At 47.0% G+C, this 24,576-nt stretch overlaps 10 protein-coding genes across 10 annotated transcripts; 6 read left to right on the plus strand and 4 right to left on the minus strand.

Moving 5' to 3' along the window:
- Positions 1-320: 320 nt before the first annotated feature.
- N7487_008884 (uracil phosphoribosyltransferase) lies at positions 321-1,231 on the minus strand (the record flags this gene model as incomplete). The annotated part of the gene is made up of 4 exons (XM_056876614.1): positions 321-372; positions 427-598; positions 656-1,014; positions 1,074-1,231. The coding sequence occupies 4 exons, from the start codon at positions 1,229-1,231 to the stop codon at positions 321-323; spliced, it is 741 nt and encodes a 246-aa protein (XP_056728802.1).
- A 608-nt stretch (positions 1,232-1,839) lies between these two features.
- On the plus strand, positions 1,840-4,476 carry N7487_008885 (WAPL family protein; the record flags this gene model as incomplete). The annotated part of the gene is made up of 4 exons (XM_056876615.1): positions 1,840-2,836; positions 2,893-3,789; positions 3,860-4,134; positions 4,198-4,476. The coding sequence occupies 4 exons, from the start codon at positions 1,840-1,842 to the stop codon at positions 4,474-4,476; spliced, it is 2,448 nt and encodes an 815-aa protein (XP_056728803.1).
- Positions 4,477-5,109: 633 nt separating this feature from the next.
- On the plus strand, positions 5,110-5,850 carry rhbA (Rheb family small GTPase rhbA; the record flags this gene model as incomplete). The annotated part of the gene is made up of 4 exons (XM_056876616.1): positions 5,110-5,164; positions 5,230-5,369; positions 5,422-5,550; positions 5,611-5,850. 4 exons carry the CDS (start codon positions 5,110-5,112, stop codon positions 5,848-5,850), a joined length of 564 nt encoding a protein of 187 aa, XP_056728804.1.
- A 647-nt stretch (positions 5,851-6,497) lies between these two features.
- N7487_008887 (serine--tRNA ligase SES1) lies at positions 6,498-8,237 on the plus strand (the record flags this gene model as incomplete). The annotated part of the gene is made up of 7 exons (XM_056876617.1): positions 6,498-6,630; positions 6,681-6,751; positions 6,806-6,967; positions 7,037-7,458; positions 7,512-7,602; positions 7,653-8,021; positions 8,073-8,237. The coding sequence occupies 7 exons, from the start codon at positions 6,498-6,500 to the stop codon at positions 8,235-8,237; spliced, it is 1,413 nt and encodes a 470-aa protein (XP_056728805.1).
- Positions 8,238-8,881: 644 nt separating this feature from the next.
- On the plus strand, positions 8,882-9,199 carry N7487_008888 (uncharacterized protein; the record flags this gene model as incomplete). The annotated part of the gene is made up of 2 exons (XM_056876618.1): positions 8,882-8,972; positions 9,000-9,199. The coding sequence occupies 2 exons, from the start codon at positions 8,882-8,884 to the stop codon at positions 9,197-9,199; spliced, it is 291 nt and encodes a 96-aa protein (XP_056728806.1).
- Positions 9,200-10,672: 1,473 nt separating this feature from the next.
- On the minus strand, positions 10,673-11,574 carry N7487_008889 (uncharacterized protein; the record flags this gene model as incomplete). Its single annotated transcript, XM_056876619.1, has 2 exons — positions 10,673-10,951; positions 11,518-11,574. The coding sequence occupies 2 exons, from the start codon at positions 11,572-11,574 to the stop codon at positions 10,673-10,675; spliced, it is 336 nt and encodes a 111-aa protein (XP_056728807.1).
- A 1,559-nt stretch (positions 11,575-13,133) lies between these two features.
- N7487_008890 (D-3-phosphoglycerate dehydrogenase) lies at positions 13,134-14,867 on the plus strand (the record flags this gene model as incomplete). Its single annotated transcript, XM_056876620.1, has 7 exons — positions 13,134-13,417; positions 13,481-13,788; positions 13,845-14,434; positions 14,488-14,530; positions 14,584-14,642; positions 14,703-14,784; positions 14,839-14,867. The coding sequence occupies 7 exons, from the start codon at positions 13,134-13,136 to the stop codon at positions 14,865-14,867; spliced, it is 1,395 nt and encodes a 464-aa protein (XP_056728808.1).
- A 357-nt stretch (positions 14,868-15,224) lies between these two features.
- On the minus strand, positions 15,225-17,164 carry N7487_008891 (CDC2/CDK family serine/threonine-protein kinase; the record flags this gene model as incomplete). The annotated part of the gene is made up of 7 exons (XM_056876621.1): positions 15,225-15,957; positions 16,017-16,211; positions 16,264-16,477; positions 16,528-16,555; positions 16,611-16,862; positions 16,923-17,004; positions 17,055-17,164. 7 exons carry the CDS (start codon positions 17,162-17,164, stop codon positions 15,225-15,227), a joined length of 1,614 nt encoding a protein of 537 aa, XP_056728809.1.
- A 411-nt stretch (positions 17,165-17,575) lies between these two features.
- On the plus strand, positions 17,576-18,263 carry N7487_008892 (uncharacterized protein; the record flags this gene model as incomplete). The annotated part of the gene is made up of 3 exons (XM_056876622.1): positions 17,576-17,752; positions 17,824-17,921; positions 17,978-18,263. The coding sequence occupies 3 exons, from the start codon at positions 17,576-17,578 to the stop codon at positions 18,261-18,263; spliced, it is 561 nt and encodes a 186-aa protein (XP_056728810.1).
- Positions 18,264-18,402: 139 nt separating this feature from the next.
- Positions 18,403-23,581, minus strand: N7487_008893 (uncharacterized protein; the record flags this gene model as incomplete). The annotated part of the gene is made up of 21 exons (XM_056876623.1): positions 18,403-18,689; positions 18,750-18,898; positions 18,950-19,100; positions 19,153-19,198; positions 19,249-19,605; positions 19,670-19,801; positions 19,854-19,936; positions 19,984-20,316; positions 20,377-20,530; positions 20,579-20,885; positions 20,940-21,047; positions 21,103-21,248; positions 21,314-21,663; positions 21,717-21,848; positions 21,906-21,972; positions 22,024-22,158; positions 22,207-22,548; positions 22,600-23,136; positions 23,195-23,234; positions 23,294-23,428; positions 23,475-23,581. The coding sequence occupies 21 exons, from the start codon at positions 23,579-23,581 to the stop codon at positions 18,403-18,405; spliced, it is 4,098 nt and encodes a 1,365-aa protein (XP_056728811.1).
- Positions 23,582-24,576: the final 995 nt, after the last annotated feature.

The following is a 24,576-nucleotide window of genomic DNA, read 5'->3' on the forward strand; positions in this document are numbered from 1 at the left end:
TAAGGCACGATATCAACAATAATTGAGTTGTGAAATTCTTGTATGTACATGGTATTTGATATTCTTGCTACATATTCTTGTTGCATATGCTTATCATATCTCCCAAACTCCAAGAAGTGTCTCACCCATTTAGACCTCTACCCCACTACCGGGCATCAAGTCAACTCTGACTAGGCGACTTGTATGGCGAAGTGGAAGTGCCTTATGGCATCTGGAACAGACCAAGCAATGGGTGGACAATGGAATACTGAATCACTCAGAATCTCCACGTGACCTTGTGACCGCTGATGTTCCTTTCAACGTGGTAGGAAACAGCACTTTTACATAGAGTAATATCTGTCACCGAAATCTCCCAGGCCGGGGATAATATACCTATCAATCAGTCAGCATGGCAATCGCAACATCCAAGGGGTGTGATATTCTCACTTCTTCTCATCCAATCCTTGATCAATGAAAGAGGTCACGACACGGAGCTTAGGGAATCTCTCCGCAAACTCAGCAACACCAGACGGGCTGGCAATGAGGTTAAGGAATAGGATCCGGTGCTCAGGAACGCCTCTCTCGATCAGTGTCTCCACGGCCAGAGTTGCAGAACCACCTGGGAAAAAAAAATCAGCTGGGTGGCTATGGACATTGTAGAACAAGCTCAACTCACCAGTTGCAAACATGGGATCAAGGAGAAGGACCCATCGATCAGCAATGTCAGTAGGGAGCTTATCGTAAAACAGCTTGGGCATACAAGTCTCCTCGTCCCGCTGGATAAGAATTTTTCCAATGCGAACAGATCGGCAGCAGTCGCGCAATCCTTGTTCCATGGCCTCGCCTGCGCGCATAATAGAGACACCGCAGATCTTTCCTTCAAATTTGACACCAAGGTAGGACCGTCCAACGGGGGTAGTGATGGACTGCTCAACAACGGGGAGGTGGTTCAAGCCTTCCTCCACCAGCAACCGAATGATGCGGTTAGAATAGAAGATGAAATCGGCACGGGTGGTTCTCTTGTCTCTGATCATCCTGTTTGTGGTACAAAATATGAGTCTAGTGTTACTTTCACGCAGAGAATGGGTCCTCACGTCAAGAGAGCAATCAACTGGGGTGTTTGAGGTAGCACGTGGACATTCTCGTAGGAGACTTTCTTTGAGACTGTCGCAGTGGGCTTCTCGCCATCGGGCTGATACAGAGGACCAACGCCCTGCGCAGGAGAAGGACCACTCTCTGGTTTGCTAGCCATGATTTTGCTGCGTCCAAAGATGTGTGTGTGAGTGTGGGTCGTTCTAGGGAAAGAGAGAAAAAAGAGATGTTAGAATATGAAAGCACCGAAAGTTCACCTGAGACAGTCGAAGTACCTTTAAAGGACAAGAGTCCAGAGAGAGATATATAAGGGTAGGGCCTTTATATGTCTCAAAGCCGAAAGCGGGGAAGTATGTAGGGTTTTACTCTTATCTTATGTTCTATATCTGGAGGCTATACCGCAGTGGGTGATTCTGCCCCATCTCACCCCCTCCGCCTCTTATCACTTGCATCATCTCCCTAATCAGACCTCGGATGTCAGTTGTTTCATTAATCTTCTCAAAGGAAATTTCCTAGGTAATTTACACATTCATTCCCAATCACCTAGGGGTCAATCCTTTGATGACTGCGCCACACCCTTTGAGCGTGTGTAAGCTCCATTGAACACCGGAAGGACATGGATTCGTCTCAAGAAACGATTACCTTTTACTCAATCCTTTAATCCAATTGCTCCTCGACATACCTTGATTTGCTCGAGAACCAGATTTCCCAGTCGATTTTGTCAAACAACGCGCGCGCATCTACTTTCGCCTACTTTGTGAACCGACCATGGATAACTCACAACCTCGGAATCGACGACTCGTAACCTATGGCTCTGCTGCCAAAAGTCAACCTTCGCCGAATACCGAAAAATCAGTGCGCTCATCTGCCGCTAGAACAAATCCTAAAGAAATGCCCTTGCCAAGCTCGTCACGTCCCTCACGGCCATTCTACACCAGATTACAGCGCGACAAAAATGGAGATAAACAACCGCCTGGATCGGCGGACACGACAACGACTCGAGGTCTTACACAGCCAAAGCCTATCGCAGAATCTAATGTGTATGACTTTCCCTCTTCAGACGATGAACAAATGTCCATGATTCAGAGAAAGCGAAGACGATATAGCCCCGATGGAAACAAGGCCGTTCCTGCGATTAAGCGATCCGCGAAGCCAAGCGACACGGAGAATGGAGATCGTAAAGTGTCGTCACAAATGAGGAAGAAGGAGCCCGTGCCCGGTGGAAACAAGGTCGTTCCTGTGACCAAGCGATCTGTGAAGCCAAGCGAGACAGAGGGTGGATATCGTAAAGCGTCACCACAAATTGGGAAGAGGGTGCTCGATGCCCGGGGGCTTTTGACTAAAAAGCCAGAAGCCGATCAGCAGACAAGTCCCGTGACGTCGATATCAGATTCAAGGACTGGGAGATCTACGCGGAGCCAGAATAAGATATCTAGTCCCGAGCATGAAATGAGCATATTAGCCGAGGAGAGCCCTGGGAATGCAGACTCCGCGCCAAATAGCTCGCCGGACATCGACCAGGACTATCCCATTAAAGCGAACATCACACCTGGGCGAAGGCGACTGATTGACTCGCTTGGGATCACGGAGCACCCCGTTGAAACATCTCCAGTGGCTGAAACATCAGCAGAGAGTACCGTCGATAGTCAGCAGTCTCCGAATCCAATCCTTCCCGACCGAGCTTCGCCAAGTGCAGCTGTGAAGGAGTGTCCTGCTGAAAACCAGATTCAAGACTCTCCTGCCTCAGTTCCATCTCATTTGCGAGGTTCCCGCGTCACCTATGCACGCCAGCGCTCTTTTTGGATGATTTGGTTATGTCAGATGACCTTTCGACGCCCAATGATTCATCTGGTCCAAAACACCGCTCTCAATCTGTCCAACGCCAGTTGAATTACGAGGCCACTTCCACTGCCCGTTTAATCGTGCCAAATGAGGATACGAATGAGGATGGATCAGTCCGAAGTATTCATGAACTCAGGCAAGCTGGGGGAAACGCTCGTTACCGAGGTGCCGTCGAATCTATATTTGAGGATATCGAAGATCCGCAAAACTCATTGTCGGGTCGATGCAATGCCTTCCTCCAATTGTGTGGCAAACTTCTAGATACTGGGCTCAAACGACGGTTTGTCGAATGCAATTTTGACAAAAGGCTTGTGGATTGTCTGTCCATGGACCTCCAGGTGGTCCCCACTATTCTGGCTTTCTGTGCCTATGCGCTGGCATCATCAGATGGACACATGTCTTATGTTCTTGCAACTTCCGCATGGCCCAAGCTTCTAGATGCATCGCCTGCTTTATTGGACATGCAAGATGATATACTGGTGACCGCAAGAGCTCAAGCCAGCGGCCTTTCTCGGCCCTTGCAAAAGACCTTTCAGAACACCATTCCACAGATAGCTTCCATGCTGTTCCCCGATACTGCATTATCGAAACTATCCCCATGTACTTTGACATTTTATTGTCTGAGGTCGACGATTTCTACGATGCAAACCAAAGGCGAGAACCCTAGCCTCTCCACATCTCTTCTGAAACCGTTGGTTCAAGCGCTCGTGTCCGAAAGCCAACGTTGTGTTTCATTGAAAAAAATACACCCAGAGAGCTCTCAGATACTGTGTATGGGATTTTCAATCTTGGAAGCTTCTACTGCATCGGCTGAGTCGCTCACGAAAGAGCATTGGGGTATCCTAGACCCGCTCTCTGAGCTTCACAGCCTGCTCTGTTTGGAGTCAGGCACTGGCAGCCAAATACAACCCCTCTATATTCGACTTATCTTGAATATCACCAATAGCAACCCCCCCTCTCTGTGATAGATTTGCAAACCCAGAGATGGTTGGTGGACTGGTCCACATTGCCTCTGCAAACTTTGGTGATTTGACCGAAGATGCGCTTGGACAAGCGAATAATTCTCTGGACAGCGTGATATTGGCGCTCGGCGCACTTATCAATCTGACTGAACAGAGTGAAGCATCAAGATCTATTTTTCTTCACTCTGCTGGCTCCTCAAAGCCTTTCCTTGATCAACTCTTGCATTTGTTCATGGCTCATGTTGAGTCCATCTCCACGGTAAGTCTTCGGGTTTTAGGTTGACATTTTCACCCACGCATTGGACTAACTGGATCTACCTAGGCTCATTCGGTCCTGGAAGTACACCACAACGTTGCTGTGGGATATTTGGCCGTCCTTTTACTAACCCTGAGTTTGGATCCTGAGACTCGGTCCAAAATTAAAAGCTCACTCGCTCCCAACGGATTAACACCGGTGATATCTACCGTTGATGAATTCCTGCAATACCATCAGAAGATCGAACAAGAAACCTCCACTTTCCCAACCCAGGGACAGCCAGCGAGTGGGTTCCTGTCTAGATTACAAGAACTTATCACTCGGATTCGACTGGCAGAGCAATGATGAGCATCCCGTGCTACCTTACATGTGTCGCTTGACGCGCTAGATAAGTGCGCGCTTGGTCTTTTCTACCGGCGACTTTTAGACTCGATGAGATGAATTTTTTGGTCTGTTGGCAGCTTTTGATACCCCCTTTCCTCATTAATTTTAATTGAATCATTTACGTTAGAATGTTCCACATTCATATCTGGGCAGATGTGCACCACTTATCAAGATCGTCATAAAATAATGACCTGAGGTCAAAGCAGACCTCAATATTCAGGGAAAAAATGAGATTTATTATTTACCGTAATACAGTGCATTTTATGACAAATAACAAATGGATTATCATGGAACGTACGGAGTACGGAGTACCTACGGAGTACATGTAGGTAAATTATTTATAGAGCGCCCAGCCCTGCAGTTGGAGAACCTGCCGTTTGCATTGTTTGCAGGTTACAAGGAGTTGGAGCTCCGCATGCTTCGAGGGATTTGCCACCCCCCGACGACCTCGTTTCTGAACAGGTGCCCTTTTGTCTCTGAATAACTCGTTTATTCAGCTCCATCAATCAAAAGACATTGCCTATCTGAATATATCATCGTCCTTATCTCCCATTTACATTGGCGGTTTAGCTGAGTCTTACCGCACTACACAAGATGCCTTCCGCGCCTAAGCAGAGAAAGATCGCAATCGTTGGCAGTCGCTCCGTGGGTATGAGCTTCTTCTATAACCCAAGGCGTTATAATTGCGAAAAACTGACATGTATCATTTAACAGGCAAATCATCTCTCACCGTTCGCTTTGTCGAGCACCACTTCGTGGAAAGCTATTACCCTACAATTGAGAACACATTCAGCCGAATTATCAAGCACAATGGCCAGGACTACGCAACTGAGATCGTCGATACTGCGGGACAAGTAGGTGATCCCTGTGCGAGATGACTGTTTGGTTACTGAGACTATTCTACAGGATGAATATAGTATCTTGAACTCCAAGCATTTCATTGGGATTCATGGATATATCATTGTCTACTCAGTCACATCGCGCCAGTCATTTGATATGGTGCGGGTGATTCGCGACAAGATCTTGAACCACCTCGTCAGTCACCGTCCTTCCCATGACTAGTACTCACGAACCAGCATCTAATCTTTCCTAAAGGGAGCGGATGAAGTACCTCTTGTTATAGTAGGAAACAAGAGTGATCTCAAGCCCGATCACCGCCAAGTCACCCTCGATGATGGACGGCAATTAGCGGAGGAGCTCAACTGCGCTTTCACCGAGGCCAGTGCCTTCCTTGATTTCAATGTCGCAAAAGCCTTTGATCTGATGATAGGAGAGGTTGAGAAGTCTCAAAATCCATCACAACCAGCTGGGAACAACAAGTGTGCTTTGATGTAATATGGGGGCTGGCTACTGGAACGCGTATGTTTCTCTCCCGGGGATGGTAAGCGAAGCCATCTCTAGATCTTTGGATCTTTCAGTCAAGAAACATGAAACGTCTCTTTTATTGGAGCCGACAACACTATACCTTGCTCTTTTGATGTTCACTCAACTCAGATCTACGGATGTCTTGTTTGCTGACTCGATTATTGACTTAGAGATCATCGACGCCAATTTGATAACACCAACTTGATGGCTTCTCGAGACCCTCTTCTTTTTGGCTTTATTTCTATTTTGTCTTTCTGGTGGAACCATTGGGGTTTTTGCATGAATAATGAGTTTTAGGGTCGAATTCGGGAACATGGATCGGTACCAAGCATAGAGTAATGAATCTCAATTTAAACAAGCTTCTATAAGTACATAATGCATGCAAAGTGACAAATTAAACTGATCTATAGAAATATCCGTGGCCATAACTCTAGCCTATTTGGAAATAAAGACCTTGCGGAGCCATGGAGCGCCTCATCGATTAAGTAATGCAACCCCTCGAAGCCCAAGTGCGTGCCTCCACGCACTTTGATTTTCCTCGTTTTTACCCCTCCACAATTTGAGTCACCCCTCTACCACTTAGACTCCCCGGAACCCTTAAAACTCCAATCGTCAATATGTTGGACCTAGCAGACTTTGTCACTGAGCGCGGTGGTGATCTCAAGAAGATCAAGGAGAGCCAGCAGAAGCGATTTGCTCCGGAGGAAACCGTTGACGAAGTTGTCGCGCTCTATGAAGAGGCACGACGCGGTATGGATCCTTTTCTTTTAGGGTTGGCGAAATTTTACTGACAGGTATAGCCCGATATGATGTCACACAGGTGGGCTCTCAGATCAATGGAGTCCAGAAGGCAATTGGAATGAAGAAGAAGGTAGGCATTTCTCGGCCAGTCTAGTTGGGTGTGGAGATGCTTATCCATTCTTAGAACAAGGAAGACGCAACCGAATTGCTCGCACAAAAGGCGGAACTCGAGAAAAAGAAGAAGGAGCTCGAGGAAGCTGCTGTCGCCAAGGAGGTTCAACGCGACCGAAAGATTCGCACCATTGGAAACTACGTCCACGAATCTGTGCCCGTGAGCAACGATGAGGTATGGCTCCTTCAAGTCGTCTGGAAATCGAATGCGCCGTGAGACTAACAAGTGGATTTCGGGCTACAGGCAGACAACAAGCTCATCAAGACATGGGCCCCCGAGAACGTCGAAATGAAGAAGCCAGGTTGCCTCTCCCACCACGAAGTGTTGACTCGTCTCGATGGATACGACCCAGAGCGTGGTGTCAAGATTGTTGGCCACCGTGGATACTGCTTGACTGGATACGGTCTTTTCCTCAACTTGGCTCTGGTCAACTATGGTCTAGAGTTCCTCTTCAACAAGGGCTACACCCCCAACCAGCCCCCTCAATTCATGCTCAAGGATCTCATGGCGAAGACCGCGCAGCTCGAGCAATTCGACGAGGAGTTGTATAAGGTTACTGAGAGCGAGGATAAGTCCACCGACAAGTACCTCATTGCTACCTCTGAACAACCATTGTCTGCCCTCCACGACAGCGAGTGGCTTAATGACAAGGATCTTCCCATCAAGTAAGTCTCCCTTGTTACCCAAGACTAAATGTTTTTGCTGACAGAAGAAATAGGTACGCCGGTTACAGCACATGCTACCGTAAGGAGGCTGGATCTCACGGTAAAGATGCCTGGGGCATCTTCCGTGTTCACCAGTTCGAAAAGGTTAGTGTAGATCCGAATGCACTGAATTTTCACGTTCTAATCCCATGCAGATCGAGCAGTTTGTTCTTACCAAGCCTGAGGACTCATGGCAAGCCTTTGAGGACATGATCAGCACTTCCGAAGAATTCTACCAGTCCCTAAAGCTCCCTTACAACATTGTCGCCATTGTCTCCGGTGCCTTGAACAACGCGGCATCCAAGAAGTACGACTTGGAGGCTTGGTTCCCATACCAGCAGGAGTACAAGGAGCTTGTCTCCTGCTCTAACTGTACCGATTACCAGTCCCGAGCTCTGGAGATCCGTTACGGCGTGAAGAAGGCCACCGATCTGAAGAAGACTTATGTTCACGCTCTGAACTCCACTCTGTGCGCAACCGAGCGTACCCTCTGCTGTCTGCTTGAGAACTACCAGAAGGAAGACGTAAGTGTTCAAGTTCATTGGTGATTTTGACAGTAGCTAACCATTATTTAGGGTATCGAGGTCCCAGAGGTCCTGCGGAAATACATTCCCGGTGCTCCCGAATTCCTCCCTTACACCAAGGAGCTTCCCAAGGATAGCACATCCACCAAGGCCAAGGGGAAGGCCCAGAAGGGCACCGATGATGCTACCAAAAAGATGCAAGGTCTTCAGGTTTAAGGAGATATCCCAAGATGTACCTTGATATACAAATTACGAATTACAATGGTTTAGTTCATGATTTATAGGCATATGTAGAAAGACATCAAAAATGTTTTAAACAATCTAAAAAGACACTTAGAGAGACATACAAAACGGCATGCAGGACAATCCGGAAATTACCTAAGGCTAAACGGATCAGATGTAAAAGGCTCTTTCTCCCTCGTGAACTCTCCCTCCATTTTTCCCTTTCACCATTAACTCCCCCGGGCAAATTGATCGCCAGTTAGAAAACCCATCGCAAGGAGAAATGTCGCTGGGCCCATCGTGTAAGTTCTGTTTTGAATACCTCTTGATGCGGACCCCATGCAAATGAGTCCCCGATCCACATTACCACATTGCAAAGAGCTTTCAACAAGCACCGGGGTTGACCACGTACTAGGAGATTCTACAAAGCCTAATTGATGGGCTCCGAAAGTTCAAGATCAGCGGATGACCGCCGGTCTATTTGCAATATTTCATATCCCACACCTTGTTGGACAGCTTCTACTTAGCCAATGAGCGACAAACAGAAGCTTAAGGAAATACACACAGAGTAAGACTTACCAATCTCCTTCCCCATATATTGAGAGCGGCCAAAAGGATTTCGCTCAGAATGATACTACATGAATGCTAACAGCCACCATAGGAAAAAGGCCAAATGCACCAAATGCACAGAGGCCGAGCAACATACTCAGACGGCCGAAGCCCAATCCCGTGAGCATGTGCTATGATATGAGATAGCTGAAGTCGCAGCGCGAGACGCAAATTCCCATGCTGAAAGACTTGTGCTGGAATTTGGAGGCGCAAATCAGCGAGCCGAAGAGTTTCAGCGACGAGTCGTCGAGGCAAAGAAGCGCATCGATGACTGGAGAATTTCTAGGGGTTTAACATTTGCGCTCTTCACGATCTCCGGTGCAATTCGAGGGTTCCAACCACTCTAGTGATCCTGGTCCGAAAAGAAGTCCGAATGTCTTTCTCAGAAGTTGACGAGCTGCTTTCCCGATGTTGCCACAAAGAAGTGAGAATATGGAGTTTGGTCTCCAGCATTTCGGTTTTCACTGTGGTTGAAGTCACGCCAATTCATGATTCTAGTACATACATAATTTTAGTGAAATATGATCAACACAAATTGGACTATACTTGACCACTGGTATTCCAGCCTTTAATGGATTGGTAGGTCTTGATAATTTTTTTTGTTTTCCCCCAGTGGTGGTCAAATGTCAAATCCAGTAGTCTTAGAACCTAGTTTCTAACGGTAATCTCATCTCTCAGGTAACCATATACAGTGAAGGTTGAATATGTGATTTACTGTTACTATTGAGAGTCTATCTAGGGTGGCACATATGTTTGTTATAGGCAGACATTGTACTCAAATGGAAGGCACCAGTCCCGTGAACGTTGAAATTTCCCCTCTTCCCTCTTTTCTCTCTTTCCCTGATACACGGGTCTGTTGCTGACACTCTCGACAGTGATGGTGCGTTATATTTTCACACCCTTTCTCTTGCTTTGCAGATCTACCTCTACTTACTGCCCAGACATTTCTCCGCATTTACCTTCCAACCCTGGTGTGATCCCTCTACAGTGAGGCGATTACAGCGTTTCGTGTGGTCAGATTGAAACACCCCACTGCCCATATAGCGTGTGTCTGATACTCGCCTCCATCCACACATAAAAGCATTTCTTGGGATATACTCAACTCTCAATTGGCAGAACAGAACGGCCCAGATTACTCTGCGTGCTAGTGAATGCCCTCCTACTACTGTTGATCCCAGTCGCTGACTGATGGATTAGGGCTGTGTGGATCACCTGACGCACTCCGGGGAGGACATACCACCTTACAGCTTATAGATTCTGTAGAGAAAGCAAAAGAGGAAGTAATCATGTGGCCGATAGTGGAGTGTGGGTGTCATTAGAGAGGGCGAGTGAGCAGTTATCTAGGAGCCACAACACCTTCTATAGTTGACTATGTTGCGATTGTCCCCGGTTGTACATAAGAAATTCTCTTGTACAAAGTATGCTTTTTACCATCGTTTTATATATCTCAAAAGATGTGACTATTCTTGTCTTTTAGTGCCACTCAGTTTACAGGAACATGTGTTAACAAAAATAGAGATATGGTAAAAGCAACGCTTCGCCGGAGCAAAAGGTTTACAGCCAATAGTTTCATGTCTACACTGTTCACTGTCTACATATGGCTGCAGAAGAATGAGGATCGGATATGCCTTAATTCACAATGTTCACACAAACAAAATTCTCATTATTTGCCTAATTTTAAAAAAGAAAGAGGAAAAAAGAACGGCCAGAGAGAGAAACCAAAACTTTCTTCACTAGTATATCATATGACGTTAGCTTTCTGTTTACCCAGTGCAGGGTGCTAAACATTTTAAATCTCAGACAATATATTGCATCCTGGTTCAAGGAGAAGCCAGAGGGGAGAGGGCCAAAGGTGGGAGGGGAGTAAGAGGGGGAGTATGGGGGGAGGAAGGGGCGGGCGAGGCCGGCGCCGGGTCGGTAGGGCCGCCTGGTAGTGGCTCAGCCACTGCCTGCTCGGTGGCACCCTGGAGAGCATCCTGGAGAGCACCCTGACCGCCACCATGGTCAGGGCCGCCAAGCTCACCACCAGCAGCAGTGGCATCACCACTACCGGGGGCGGCAGCATCAACAGTGGCACGACGCTCAGTCGCGGAGGCGGCCTGTTTGCGACGCGCGAGTTAGAAACAATCTTCAGCCAGAGTGCAATCTCGAGAGAAGACTGGTTCTCATAGAGAGACGACAGCAAACGGTTTCTTACATAGGTAATTGTATCCTACGAGGAAGGCACAGCTATCTAGGAAGGCACCTACTCATGTAGCCACATGACATATTAATACTGCTCGATGATACACAATGCTTCATTTCATCTATAGCCAATTTATCATAGATTAGCTCGCTTATCCATTCACTTTCGATTTGGACTACTTTCGGATCTCAAGTATCATTCATCTTGAAGTGAGGAACTGTTGACGTGCACATATTGACTCCCTTGTTCACCCACTTTTAGTTAACACTCTATATTCAGATTTCAAGCGTTGGTATACAATACTATAGCTCGCAAACAAGCCAATTCATCAAGACAGGAGCTCATAAATTTCGAGCAACCATAGGACTTAGCTAGCCACAAACCAGAAGCAATCTTCAACATTTAGCACTCGAATCACTTAGAAACTCGCTTCCACTGCCAAAGATATCCCTTCTTCCAATATCACGCAAGTAATTTTACCATTAACATCTTTCCAAGCCCAAAGATACCCGGCCTAGAGAAATAGGCCTCCGTCATTGCCAAAAGATAGGAGGGATTCTTGCTCCAGAGCCTATGCCCCAGATTGCTCATCACAGTTTCCCATTGTGCACGGGATATATTATAGCCACGATTGACCCCACAACAATAACACTGCTCTGTGCAGTATCCGGCACCCCTCTCCTTACTAGTCAGGCAGCGCTTTTTGCAACATCCACAGCTTCGACTACAGCAGCCACCCCTCTCCACACAATCGTTGGTAAGCTCTTTTCGGTGATACAAAGCAGGATTCTGTCGGATCCTATCATAGATCTTTTTCAGTGGCCTTTGGGAGGCTGGGTCTCCGCATTGTATAAACAATATATCAGCTCCAGAATCACGTCTTCATTGGCCTCGAGACCTTCTTCATAGTCGTGATGCGTATTTACATCATCCTTATGGGACTTTTCTAATGCCTTTTAAGTCAATTTTGAGCTGTTCCGCCGTTGTCTGAATCCCCGTAATAGATAGTCAAGATATATGACAGACCCAAAGGTATCTGAAGACCCCTACCATACTCGAAGAAGCGACTGTCCTTCCATTAATAATTTTGAATGGGTTTAAAGCTTCCAAAGGAATCGAACTTGGAATGTTTGCAACGGATCTAGTCTCAATAACGGATCAAATCCTTCCAGTAAGGAATTGTTGTCAAACACCATTTTCTAAGTTCACGTTAATATAAATTGCGCGTAGCTAAGATCACAGAGTGTGAATAATGGAAGATACTCAAGGAAATTAGACTCGAGTAGTTGCAGAGTAGCAGAGTAGCAGAGTAGTTGTGAGTTGTAGCGAAAGTTGAATTATAAACTAGCGAGCTGCTCTTGTGTTTTGTCCCAACCTTGGAAGTATTCAGTATATAGTATATTGGAATACTCCCAGGTTTTTACATCATCGCCATGCTTGATCCACGTTAGCACCGATGTATATAGGTATGAGTCGTATGACCTAGTGGCCTAGTTAGGGCTAAACACCTGGGCAGAGCATATTGATTATATAATTATGGATGCCAATAAAGGATACAAGGTCTTCAGATTTAGAGGTATCCTACAATTTACCTACAAATTATATTATAATGGTTCACAGTTTATGATCCTACATATACTCCGTACATGTACACTATATAGTCCCATGTAGCACGCCATTGCCCAAAGCAGATAAGCTCAGCCGATAAACATGTGATCTGCACCTGATTGGTCAAAACTTGCAACTTTTTTTTTTAAAAAAAAAGGCAAAAAAAAAAAATCATTTGCCCCGCGATACCCCTCCAAAAAGGATTCATTATCTACATATGTAGAGTACTATATCTCAACATCTATTTAATTGGAATTGTTAAATAGGATCAATGACAATAATAACTAAATTTACATACCATGTAGTAACTATATGATCAAATGTACTTTGCAAATCCCGAAACCAGAATCACCGAGTCCGATTCCGGAGACCTTGCGGGCTTACTTAATTTCTATTAAGAGTCATCCAGGTGGACCACCTGAGCACTCATCCACATCTTCCCTGATTGTTTCTCTTCAATCTACTTCAATTCTCTACACACCTCAATTATGTCGATCGCAAGAGATATCCGTCCTCGTCAGGACGACGCCGCCGCCTTCCTCGCTACCTCCCCCAGCGCCTCCTTCAACTCCCCTTCCAGCCACAGCTCGGTTCTGAACCGTACGATCCCAATCAATGCTAAGCCCTTGAAGCCCTTCGCCACAGAAGATATCAAGGTTCTCCTCCTGGAGAATGTCAACCAGACCGGTCGTGAAATCCTCTCCCAGCAAGGCTACCAGGTCGAATTCCTGAAGTCGTCCCTCTCAGAAGATCAGCTCATTGAGAAGATTCGGTGGGTCCTTATTCAATTCCCTCTCGGTGACTCATGAAGCTAATGGATTGCTTTGTATTGCAGCGATGTCCACGTCATTGGTATTCGCTCCAAGACCAAGCTCACCGCACGAGTCTTGAAGGAAGCAAAGAACCTTATCGTCATCGGTTGCTTCTGTATCGGTACCAACCAGGTCGACCTCCAATTTGCCGCTGACCAGGGTATTGCCGTCTTCAACTCCCCCTTCAGCAACTCTCGCAGTGTTGCCGAGTTGGTCATTGGTGAGATGGTCATGCTGGCCCGCCAATTGGGCGATCGCTCCAGCGAGATGCACGCCGGCACCTGGAACAAAGTGAGCAACGGTTGCTGGGAGATTCGTGGAAAGACCATCGGTATGTGATGACTTACCACTGTTCTGTTGTTTCCGGGGTTTGTGCTGACCTCTCAGGTATCATTGGATACGGTCACATTGGTGCCCAGCTCTCCGTATTGGCTGAGGCAATGGGAATGTCCGTCATCTACTACGATGTCCTCAACATAATGTCCCTGGGTACTGCTCGCCAGGTCAAGACCTTGGATGATCTCTTGGCCGAGGCCGATTTCATTACCTGCCACGTTCCCGAGATCCCCGAGACCAAGGGCATGATCGGACAGAAGCAGTTCGAGAAGATGAAGAAGGGAAGCTACCTGATCAACGCCAGCCGAGGAACCGTTGTAGATATCCCCTCACTCATCGACGCCATGCGCAGCGGTAAGGTTGCTGGTGCCGCTCTGGATGTCTACCCCAACGAGCCCGCCGGAAACGGTGACTACTTCAACAACGATCTCAACACCTTCGCAGCTGATCTGCGCTCGCTCAAGAACCTTATCATCACCCCTCACATCGGTGGAAGTACCGAAGAGGCTCAGAAGGCTATTGGTGTCGAAGTTGCCCAGGCTCTGGTCCGATATGCTAACGAGGGTTCCACCCTGGGTGCTGTCAACTTGCCCGAAGTTGTCCTCCGTTCTTTGACAATGGATGAGCCTGACCACGCTCGTGTAAGTTCTCTCTGCAGTTATCTGGGTTTGCGATGATATTGATTATTGTCTAGGTCATCTACATCCACAAGAACATTCCTGGAGTGTTGCGAAAAGGTAAGAATACATATGATTCAAACGAAGCGATCTCTCAACTGACAATGACACAGTCAACGAGATTATTGGTGACCACAACGTCGACAAGCAGATGACCGATAGCAGAGGCGATGTAAGTTTATCCGTTCTTTGTATACAACGGAGAAAGACAGCAGAAACTAACTGTCAATAGGTTGCCTACCTGATGGCCGATATCAGCAATGTGGACGCTGCCACCATCAAGGATTTGTATACCAGACTCGAGAGCCTTCCTTGTAAGATTATATCTTTTCTCTCGCACATGAACCCAAAGCTAACAACTTATCCAGCTCGCATCATGACCCGCGTGTTGTACTAAACAACCGATAAAAAAAAAACAAGCTAGCCTCCGGGCTATGATGCTTTAATCAACTTAAAATAGATGAGCCCTCACACGGCTTAATCTCAATTGCAATAGGACACTCTCAACGAGTTCCTAGGATATTACAAGACTGCAATTGCCATCTCACGAGAGTATATCGAGTTGGATACGACTGACGTAAAAGCGGTTGAGTGTATATTTTGTGAATACCATGCACCATTTACTAGAGAAAAGCTATGACATGAATGTTTTCGTTTCCATTTCCATTTCCATTTTCATCTGCCATATCATCCACACAGATTGACTGGCTAAGTAGAATGCATTAAGTGAGAACAATCGCTAGACATCATGATCTTAACCTCGACTCCCGTCTCTGAAGCCAGGACTGCGACTCCTCCTTCTTGATGGAGGATCCCGACGGTAATCACGTCGACTTGTCGAGCGCCAATCGGCACTTGAATGCGAGCCATGCTCGCCAGAATCTCGCGAGCGATCGTTGCCGCGGTCACTGCCGCGGTCATTGCTGCTGTAATTCGGAACATAAGAGTCCAGATTCCCTGATCTGGCTGCTGGACGACCTTGTCCGAATTGATTTCGACGATCATCTCTCCCGTCAGTTCTGTTGGATTGCGATCCATCCCATGGCGCGTTGTTTGGTATGGGTGGACGCGGGGGTAATCCTGTATCTCTTTGTGTTGATGGGAAGGGCCCGCGGCGTTGCGGGTTTCCGTGAGCTGCGTGGTGGCCATGGCCTCCGTGCGTTCCTGGTGCATTCGATCTGCCTCCTCGGGCGCCGCCGGGGACGCGGCTGTGTCGGGAGTCTGGTCCGCGAGAACCAGAGGTTGGCCAGCCGCCATTGCTTGTGTCAGAGGCGGCTGGGGGAACTGGGGGCATTGGGACACGTTGGCTGCGGAACTTCTTTCGGTCGAGTTCGTGGGAGTCTGCGAATTGGGGGATTTCGCCGGGTCGTGCGGGGAGAGGGGGAGTGGTGAAGTATGGATGCTTCAATGCATCCATGGCGTTAATGCGTTTCCTCCAGTCTAGTCGGAGGAACTCGCTTAATAGAGAAATGGCTACCGGGTTTAGACTGTTGTAAGGTTAGTTAGGGATTCAAGTCTTCTTAGGCCGGGGGGATAAGTGCCATACTCCTTGAAGAATGCATGGAGGTTCCCGCGTTTGAAGGCGAAGTTTTTCACACCTTCACAACCTGGGAGTTGACTCCATCCCGGCATATTCTCCTCTGTGGGAGTGCCCACAAGGTTGAAAATCAGTTCTGCTTGGTTAAGATCGCTGTTTCCGGCGAGGATGGGCTTTCCCTTGAACATTTCACCAAATACACAGCTAGAAGACATTAGAAGATGATAAACCTGACTAACAGGGATGGAGAACTCACCCAACTCCCCACAAGTCGATGGCCGTAGTGTATTTCCGTAGCTGCAGCAACAACTCTGGAGGACGGTACCATCTCGTGACAACTAGTGCAGTGTATTCTCTTCTAGACTCGCCTCCTCCTTTTCCGGGGAGTGGAGGGGCATCATCATAAGGTCGAGCAAGACCAAAATCAGCAATTTGGAGAATTCCTCCATTGCTAATTAGCAGGTTCGCCGCTATTCTTCTGTCAGCTCAGAACGATGGTATATCAGCATTCGTCACTCACCTTTCATATCACGATGTAGGATACGGTTCTGCGAATGTTGTTAGACAAGTATTGCAGGGATGGGTGTTTCAAGACGATCGTACTGCATGCATGAACTTGAGCCCTTCGAGGAGTTGCATCAAGTAGCATTTAATCTGTGGTTCCGTGAATTGAACTGCTGGATTTTCCAGTAGTCCTGACAAGTCATGTTCCATGTATGGAAACACCATGTACATGCTCGGCTTTTTCCGTCCTTCGCCTTTGCCTCGCTCAATTGACATTTCCTTGAGCTGTAGAATGTTTGGGTGGGAAAGCGCTTTCATGAGTTTGATCTCTCGGATGGCGGTAATGGGGAACTATCATAGCATCAAAGGTCAGTTTATGGCAAACAAACAACAGAGAGTCAGTGGACTTACGCCTTCTTTCTCGTGGTGCATTAGGATCTTTTTTAAGGCCACAATTTTGGTGTCCTTTTTAGACCTTGCTTTGTAGACCTCGCTATCAACCTGTCAGTCGGTTTCTTTCGGAGATACCGCTGCCAGACTCACCCAAAGGTTCCTTCTCCAAGCTTGTCGAGGAATTCATATTCACGGATGTTTGAACAACCAGGGAAACGGGCCTGGCCATTCTCATCCTTTTCCAGGGATTTGATCTCCATAGTGACTCGTCGTTTGCGCTGGTCGCTCGCGCTGGCGGAGGAGAGGTCGATTGCGCTGTCCGGCGAGTAGGTCGAAATTTCGACCGCGGTCAAGCTGTTCGGTATGCTTTGGTTTGATATTGGCTCAAGGTACACGGAGGAGGGTTCGAGAAGTCTTCGGAGACACAGGGTTGTGGGAAAGTTTTCAAGATGAATTAGCGGGGATCTTCTCGGGGAGAACCAAGCGCGTCGAATGTGTTAGAAGGCAAGTCCATATCATAGGTAAAAGCATGTGTGACGATTTCGCATTGCTCAAAGCCCTCGTGTACGGAGCTCGGGCATGCAATGAACTCAACAAAGACCTGAGCAGGAACCAGCCTAGTCAAGGCACAAGTAAAATAAGAGTCAGATGACTCTCCAAAAAGAAATCAAATGATTGTTCTGCTGATTGCCCTGCCGAACGATCCAAACACTGCGCTGCGGTGGAATTCGAGTGCCGTCACGGGTCACGTGCAACGAACCTCCGTCTCCGTTGAACCGCAGAGCCCTCCGTCTTCAGATCCGATTCGAGATTGGCGTTTTACCAACAACAGTCATTTTCAGCACACAGTACGTCTTACACGCACCCTTCTCGACTCATACGAACTCCGTGGAAACTAATTGTTTTCCAATCTGTACAGTCATGGCGGGCCACTCCTCCCACCCTATCCACATCCACCCGGTCCGACCGCTCTACCGCTTCACTGCGACTGCATTGGGCGCTAGCATGTGGTTCTTCGTAAGGATTACCTCCTTTTTATACTCAAGAACTTATACTGACAGGACTCTCGGTAGCTCATGTACCGAGCCAAGAAGGATGGTGCCGCTCTGTTGGGCTGGAAGCACCCTTGGGACCACTGATCCGATTACAATCGTCGATTTCGTTTTCTTGCGCAACCGCTTCGCCTCTCATGGCAGCGGTGATGGTTGGGCTGCATTGCGTACTATGTACTTGGAGTGGGAAGAGAGGAACAGAGAGCCGGGTGTTACCGAGGCGCATGTCGAAAGCCACAAGTGTCAGGTTCACGATAGCCATTTACCAGCCGAATTGTATCATACCCTTTCTTTTTCAATTTTCTAAAATGGTAATTCTTTGGCTCGAGTGGCCGAGGCAGAGCCTCACTAGACGAATGATTGGGTCATAATATCCAAAAACTATGGCAATCTACAGGTCTATGTGTATTTGATAGCGTACAATGTGAGTGCTTTGGTAGCGTACTTCACAGGCGCAGTGCCTCCAATAGCACTTTGTACATCTTGCGCTTCTTGCGGTAGTGTGGCTGCAAGCGGGCACGAGCATGTCCAAGCATCTGTGCCACACGTGGGAATATGTTCTTCTCTGCTATCCAGGACAGAACGAAGACCCCGAATGCCAGCGCGATTAACCAGAGTTTGAAAGCGTCAGACATGAAAGTCAGTTCCATCACCTCCGTCACCCAGTCGGATGGCCTGAAGAGCATGTAGCTCGAAATCAGGATATTGACGATGATCGTACATAAGTACGGTACTAAACAGCGATAGTCAGTATATAGATGAGCAAGAAGCCGTAGTGTGGTGCGATTCTTACCATTCTGAGTCATTGGTTTCCGGAATGGCGGACCCGCACTCAGAACAATGCTAATGAAGATGTACTGGAAACATGAGAACAAGAACAAAGCCGTATTCTCCGAGTTAACAATGTTGCTCTTTTCCAGGTCCAGTTGTGGCGGCAAGAACCTGTATTGTTTGTTAGGATGATGTTGGAGGTATATTGTGACGGTTACTCACCATGGCTGTAATTGAACAGTCTCAAAGACTGCAAACTGTGACAGCACAACTAGCAAGATCTGCCCGAGCAAAGGTGTCAACACCTTGCGCGAGACAAGATCAGCAGTTGGCCGTTTACGAGACATGGTAGGAGAAGGATCAGCCCAGCCCACTAGGAGAGAATTAGCTCATATATTCAAATTTAGCAGAGATAGACAACTCACTGAAGACCGCAATGGGCATAATGAGCAAAAGGTCGATAAAAAGAAACTTGAAACCATTAGCAATCTATCATAAATTTGGTAATATAGCCGACTTACCTGGAAATCACCAAGATTCGACCCTGACGTATACAGGAAGCTGACCGTGCAGAACTGAATGGCGGAATAAAGACTCATGAACTTGAAACAAGAGAAGCTTGTCACCAGAGCGGCTCGACCCTCCCTGATCACCGTCGGAACACAGGAGATTTCGAACAAGCGGCTAGTAAAGGGCGCAGCAACGGACGCCTCGGCGTCCGACAATGAGATACCAACGTCTGCAGCCTTCAGAGCGCCACAATCATTGGCACCATCGCCGCAAAAGCCACAGCAGTAGTCAATAGATTGAAGTTTCTCAACAAGTTCGTGCTTCTCGTCTGGGGACATACGGGCAAACACTTTGCCGCATACAAGCACCTATACAGCACACATTAATTTGTGACATGGTAAAATGGAAATAGTTAGTACGACGGCCGCTTACCTTGTTGAGTACATCTTCATTCCCGAAATCAACCAACCACCTAAAAGCATCACCAGTGACGGCAACAGAGTATTCACGCTCGACGAGAGTGTTTCCTGGAATTGACAAGTCGGTCTCCGCAGTGTGTATGGGCTGCAATTACATTAGCGGCTAGTCATTGGACATAAGGGAGTAAATGTCTTACCAAGAGTGTTCTCGGGTCCAGCTGAAGGTCAGGATTGTCCACACATTCCCATATGAGAGAAATTTTGGATGAAAGACCAGGCGCTGTGTATTGTTAGCCCTGAATTATGACCTGGATGCGGTAAACAAACCTTCAATAAAGTGCGGGATAAAACATAGTTCATCGCGTCCAAGCATGTTGCATTCACGAGCAACACTGATGGCAGTCAGGATATTATCACCGGTGCACATCACATTGCGAATCCCCGCCTCGTTCAACTCGGAAATCACACCGGCAGTACTGGGTTTCAACTTATTCTCGAAGATGATGAAGCCCAGGAATTCCAGGTTAGATTCGGCGTCCGCCCGCGACATTTTTTGGACTTTCATCCAGCTTAACTTTCGTTCATATTTGGAAGCGCAGGCAATCACACGGTATCCTTTGTGAGTGTAGTAACTCAGGAGATCCTCATAATCCGAAGGAACTGCAAAAAGAATTATATCAGCAACGTAAGCTTATGTAGAAAGAAAGAGAGAGTACTTACGTGTTCCAGGAATACATATGTCTTTAATGCTTTCTGGGGCACCCTTGACAAAGAAACTTGCTCCATTGTCGCCAAACTTCCTGACGACGACACTTGCGCGGCGAAGATTGGAGACAAATTCGAAACTCCGCAGTACTCCAAGCTCGAGGGGGTTCTGGATCCTGTTAGATATGAAGCTGTGGCTTGAATAAAATCAACTCACATTTACATCCTGCTCGTCGCTAGTCTGACGCTGAGGGGGCTTTGCAACCGACGGTGCTAACGTGTCGTATTTAGGGCTTGTCTGGTCGGAAACATGATGTCCTCCCTCCTCAAATGTCCAGTTGGTAAATTGAAACATCTTCACATCGAGGGGATCTCCCAACAGCTCATCGTCCACTACCCTGAGGGAATGGCACGTCGCCATGGCGTACATGATCTTACTTTGCTTTTCGATGTCGTATGCGGAGTTAGCATTTGGGGAAGGACGAAGAAACCCGTCAGACGTCTCAGACAGCAACTCGGAAAACCTAGAAATTCTTGTTCAGCGCAAGCTTGGGGATCATACTTGGAAACAGACAAACCTTTTGTCACGGGTAACTATACGCGCTCCTAGCACATCCAACCCATCTTCTGTGAGGGTTCCAGTTTTATCGAAACAAACAATGTCCAGCTTTCCTCCCACATTGACCCTAGTCTCATGTATTAGTATCGAAGTTGAGACATTATTCAGCTTCGTCCACTCACTTCTGTGGGCTGATACAGAATATGTTCTGTTTTTTTAGCCGTGAAAGCGCAAAATTGGTTCCAATGGTCAGCGTGGCTGGGAGAGCTGGCGGGACAACAATCGTGATCAGATCGAGGGCTCGAATTATGATCAAATGCCAAGCGAGCTGCGTTTCGTTGGGTCAGCTGCCAGAATAACTTTGGGGGGTCGTCTGTTGGAGCATTGACTTACGCCCAATCGAACAAAGTTAATGAATGAAGCGATGAATCCGAGAAGAGCGACCATCCCCATCACGGCAATGTAACGGAACGAGTCCCGGTAGAATTTGAATCCAGAAGGCTTTGGGAAAAGCATTGATCGAACTAGAGCCCCCTTAGTTGTCAAGAAGCCGGTTCTCATGACAATCGCCAATGCTACTGCTTCATCGTCGTCAACATTCTGGGGCCGTCTAGCCCGGATCACTTTGGTTCCGCTGAATAGGAAGTGTTTAGCAACATGAGGGTGGATAGAAGGGGTACTAAGATCGAGATATTTGAGGGCGTCATCGGTGAGTGGTGTTTTAGACACAGGGACGGATTCACCTATTAGAGTTAGATGTATATAAAAATATCAAAGTTTTGGGTCTTGTACGAACCAGTGAGCATGCTCTCATTCACAATGCAGTCCCCTGACAGCAAGATGCAGTCGCACGGGACCTGGTTAAGGGATGGGTCGGAAAATTCATACACATCACCAGGAACCAGCTCTTGGGAGGAAACGGACCGCCCTGTAGATACGATCAGTTTACATCAGTCAGTAAGATGATAATATTGAATGAGCTCACAGAATCCATTTCTTAAGACGCGGACATCACACTCGAAGAGAGATATCTCCCTAAGCCGACTCATAGTCTGTCACAGAATTAGTTTCGGGGGTTGATCCATTTCTTCGGCTGAACTCACTGATTTCGTCTCCAACACAGTCGTTGCAATGCTGAAGAACGATATAAGAAAGATACAGACGGCGTAGTAGTAGTACTCATCCATGGACCACAAAACGAGACTTGCAATTTGGAAGATATAAAAAGGATGGAAGGCCTATACACTGTCAGATTTGTTGATAAAACAACCGGGAGGAAAACTGACCTCGTCGACGAGAAGCTGAGGAATTGTCTTTTGGAGAATTTCGATGGTGTTACTTCCAAATATCTGTTCCCTGCTGTCTCGTTCGTCGGCATCCAATCCACTTCGCATGACCTTGGCATTAGTCCACGATGAATCTTTCCAATCATTTATCAAAGAAAATTTATCCTCGATTGGATGATAGAAGAACTTCAGGTATCGATAATCGATGAAGTGTAGAGAGGCAATGGTCGGGTCATTATCTTCATCGTATGAGTGATTTGATGAGTCGGCGAAGACCGTGGAAAGTGGACGTCCATAGGGTTGGCTGCCAACTTCATGGATGGTGAATTGGTTCCATTGGTCCTATCATGGGTTAGACGGTTATTATATGGGACAGAAAGTTCACAATCTCACCTCTATAGCCACCCATTGGCATTTCCCTATCGGGGTTGCCTTCCCAATCAACTTTACCCGCCATCGTGGCAGCCATCGGAAGAGAAGCCAGGCAAATCCACCGGTCAAGATGCAAAGGGCGATATAGACAGCAAAACCTCCCGAACTCGTGGAAAATCCAGCAAAAACAGCTGTCAAATCCTCGGACGCAATATACACTTTCTGATTCAACCGACTACCGGTTCGTCGATCTCGACCATACGAGCTGGCGGAGATATAGCGAGAAAGAAGTGGGTGTTCAACCGAATCGCGAGAGGTAGACATCCGCTTAGACACAAAAGAGCTCCTGGCTGACTCGAGGTCTGCATCCTCGATGCCATGCAGAGATTCTTCATCAATCTCGCTTTGATCATCCACCGCATCTTCGTTCGACCATTCTGCGAAGTCTTCCCCGTCCTGAAAGTATGTAAAGCTCACGGTAGAGCCTGCTCGATCACGGCGGTGCGCAAACGAGACGACGCTGGATGGGATGCTTTCCGAAATTGGGCCATCGAAGACCTAGTGCGAGTTAACTCCTGCGCCGACGCCTGCATGTGAGAATAAAGATTTGACATACCTCATTACGGGCCATCTCCACATCCGACACGACGCTCATGCTAGAAAAGTATCAGCAGGTATTCAAGTGTCAAGATAGATAGGAATGGGGCATAGTAACCTGCTTCTCATGGAATCGCGTCGCAGTCCATGTCGAGGCAAGGATAGGTCCACGGGACCAGTCCCCGAGGGAGACTGCGGACGGCTTCCCATGTTTAAGAGAGAGGTCAGCTCGGCCGATTCCCCAACAGCCTCTCTAATTATCGTATTATGGGGCTTGAGTAAAGTTGTGTTTCACCGACACGGGACCGAAGGAGAGCATGTACTGCGGAGCGCAAGTTCCCACAAAAGCAGGGTGTGTGATCTGGAGCTTATCGGTGTCCCACAGCGGAGAGTAACTTATCTCCATGTGACTGGCCGATATAGCTGCGGATTATATAATTGTATCGGACCAAACTTCCAAGGTTGGAAACCCCCCCCTGCAAAAGAATCCATATAAAGTTGCATGCAATATTCTTCTATATGCCATTGTATTGTATTCTGACGGGGTTCCATAACAATCTAGAAGACTAGATGAGTCTTGGCATCTTATTTCTTGGCTTTAACGGGCATCTCATTGGCCACTAAATCATCTCCGGGGTTTCGATCTGAGATACGGGAAGATCTACATAGCGCGACTCAATGGTCCTGAAGGCTCTCCGTTTCTGCATTGATCCAACTGACTAAATAGAGTTACTACTTGCATCCCTAAAAAATTATTTTATACATCATCAAGGGTGATACGGTTATACATAGAAAAGTCTCTTGCATAAAATATTGCTTTTTAACCCCTTCGTATGCACTTAAAAGGAAAACTATATACGTATTTAACTAAAATGACATCCAAAGCTAACTTTGAAGATGAGTACCACAACGACGTCCCCAGGCCGCATAAGCCGACTATTCTTGTCCTAGCTACAATATAAATTCTGAACGTCATCAAATATCATGCAAAACAAGCAAAACAAGCAAAACACGTAAAACACGCAACCGTCTACTCCGTACGGGTGTAAAAATACCTGGGTTCTATAAATATATATCTCCTTCTATCCGGGGGCGAATCTCATTCTACACGTTTTTTTTTTCTTTCTAAAAAAGAAAAAGAGTTTACTTATGGCAACAGACAAATGAGTCAACAATCAAATTTATATAGGGAATATAATTATTCCATTCCTTAGGATATTGGAATTGGAGAGAGGGGTAATGGTTCAGGGCGCCACCGGGAGCGATCAGATTGACAATGATTACAGAAAAGCAAGACATCAAGACATCAAGACATCTGGATATAAAGAACATGAAGTTATAAGAAATACAGAAAAAAGATAAACTACCACATAAATAAGCAATATTTCAAAAAAATAGAAA

The sequence above is a fragment of the Penicillium crustosum genome, assembly GCF_028827405.1.
Source record: "Penicillium crustosum strain IBT 35664 chromosome Unknown utg000003l_segment0_segment0, whole genome shotgun sequence".
Classification (NCBI taxonomy): Eukaryota; Fungi; Ascomycota; class Eurotiomycetes; order Eurotiales; family Aspergillaceae; genus Penicillium; species Penicillium crustosum.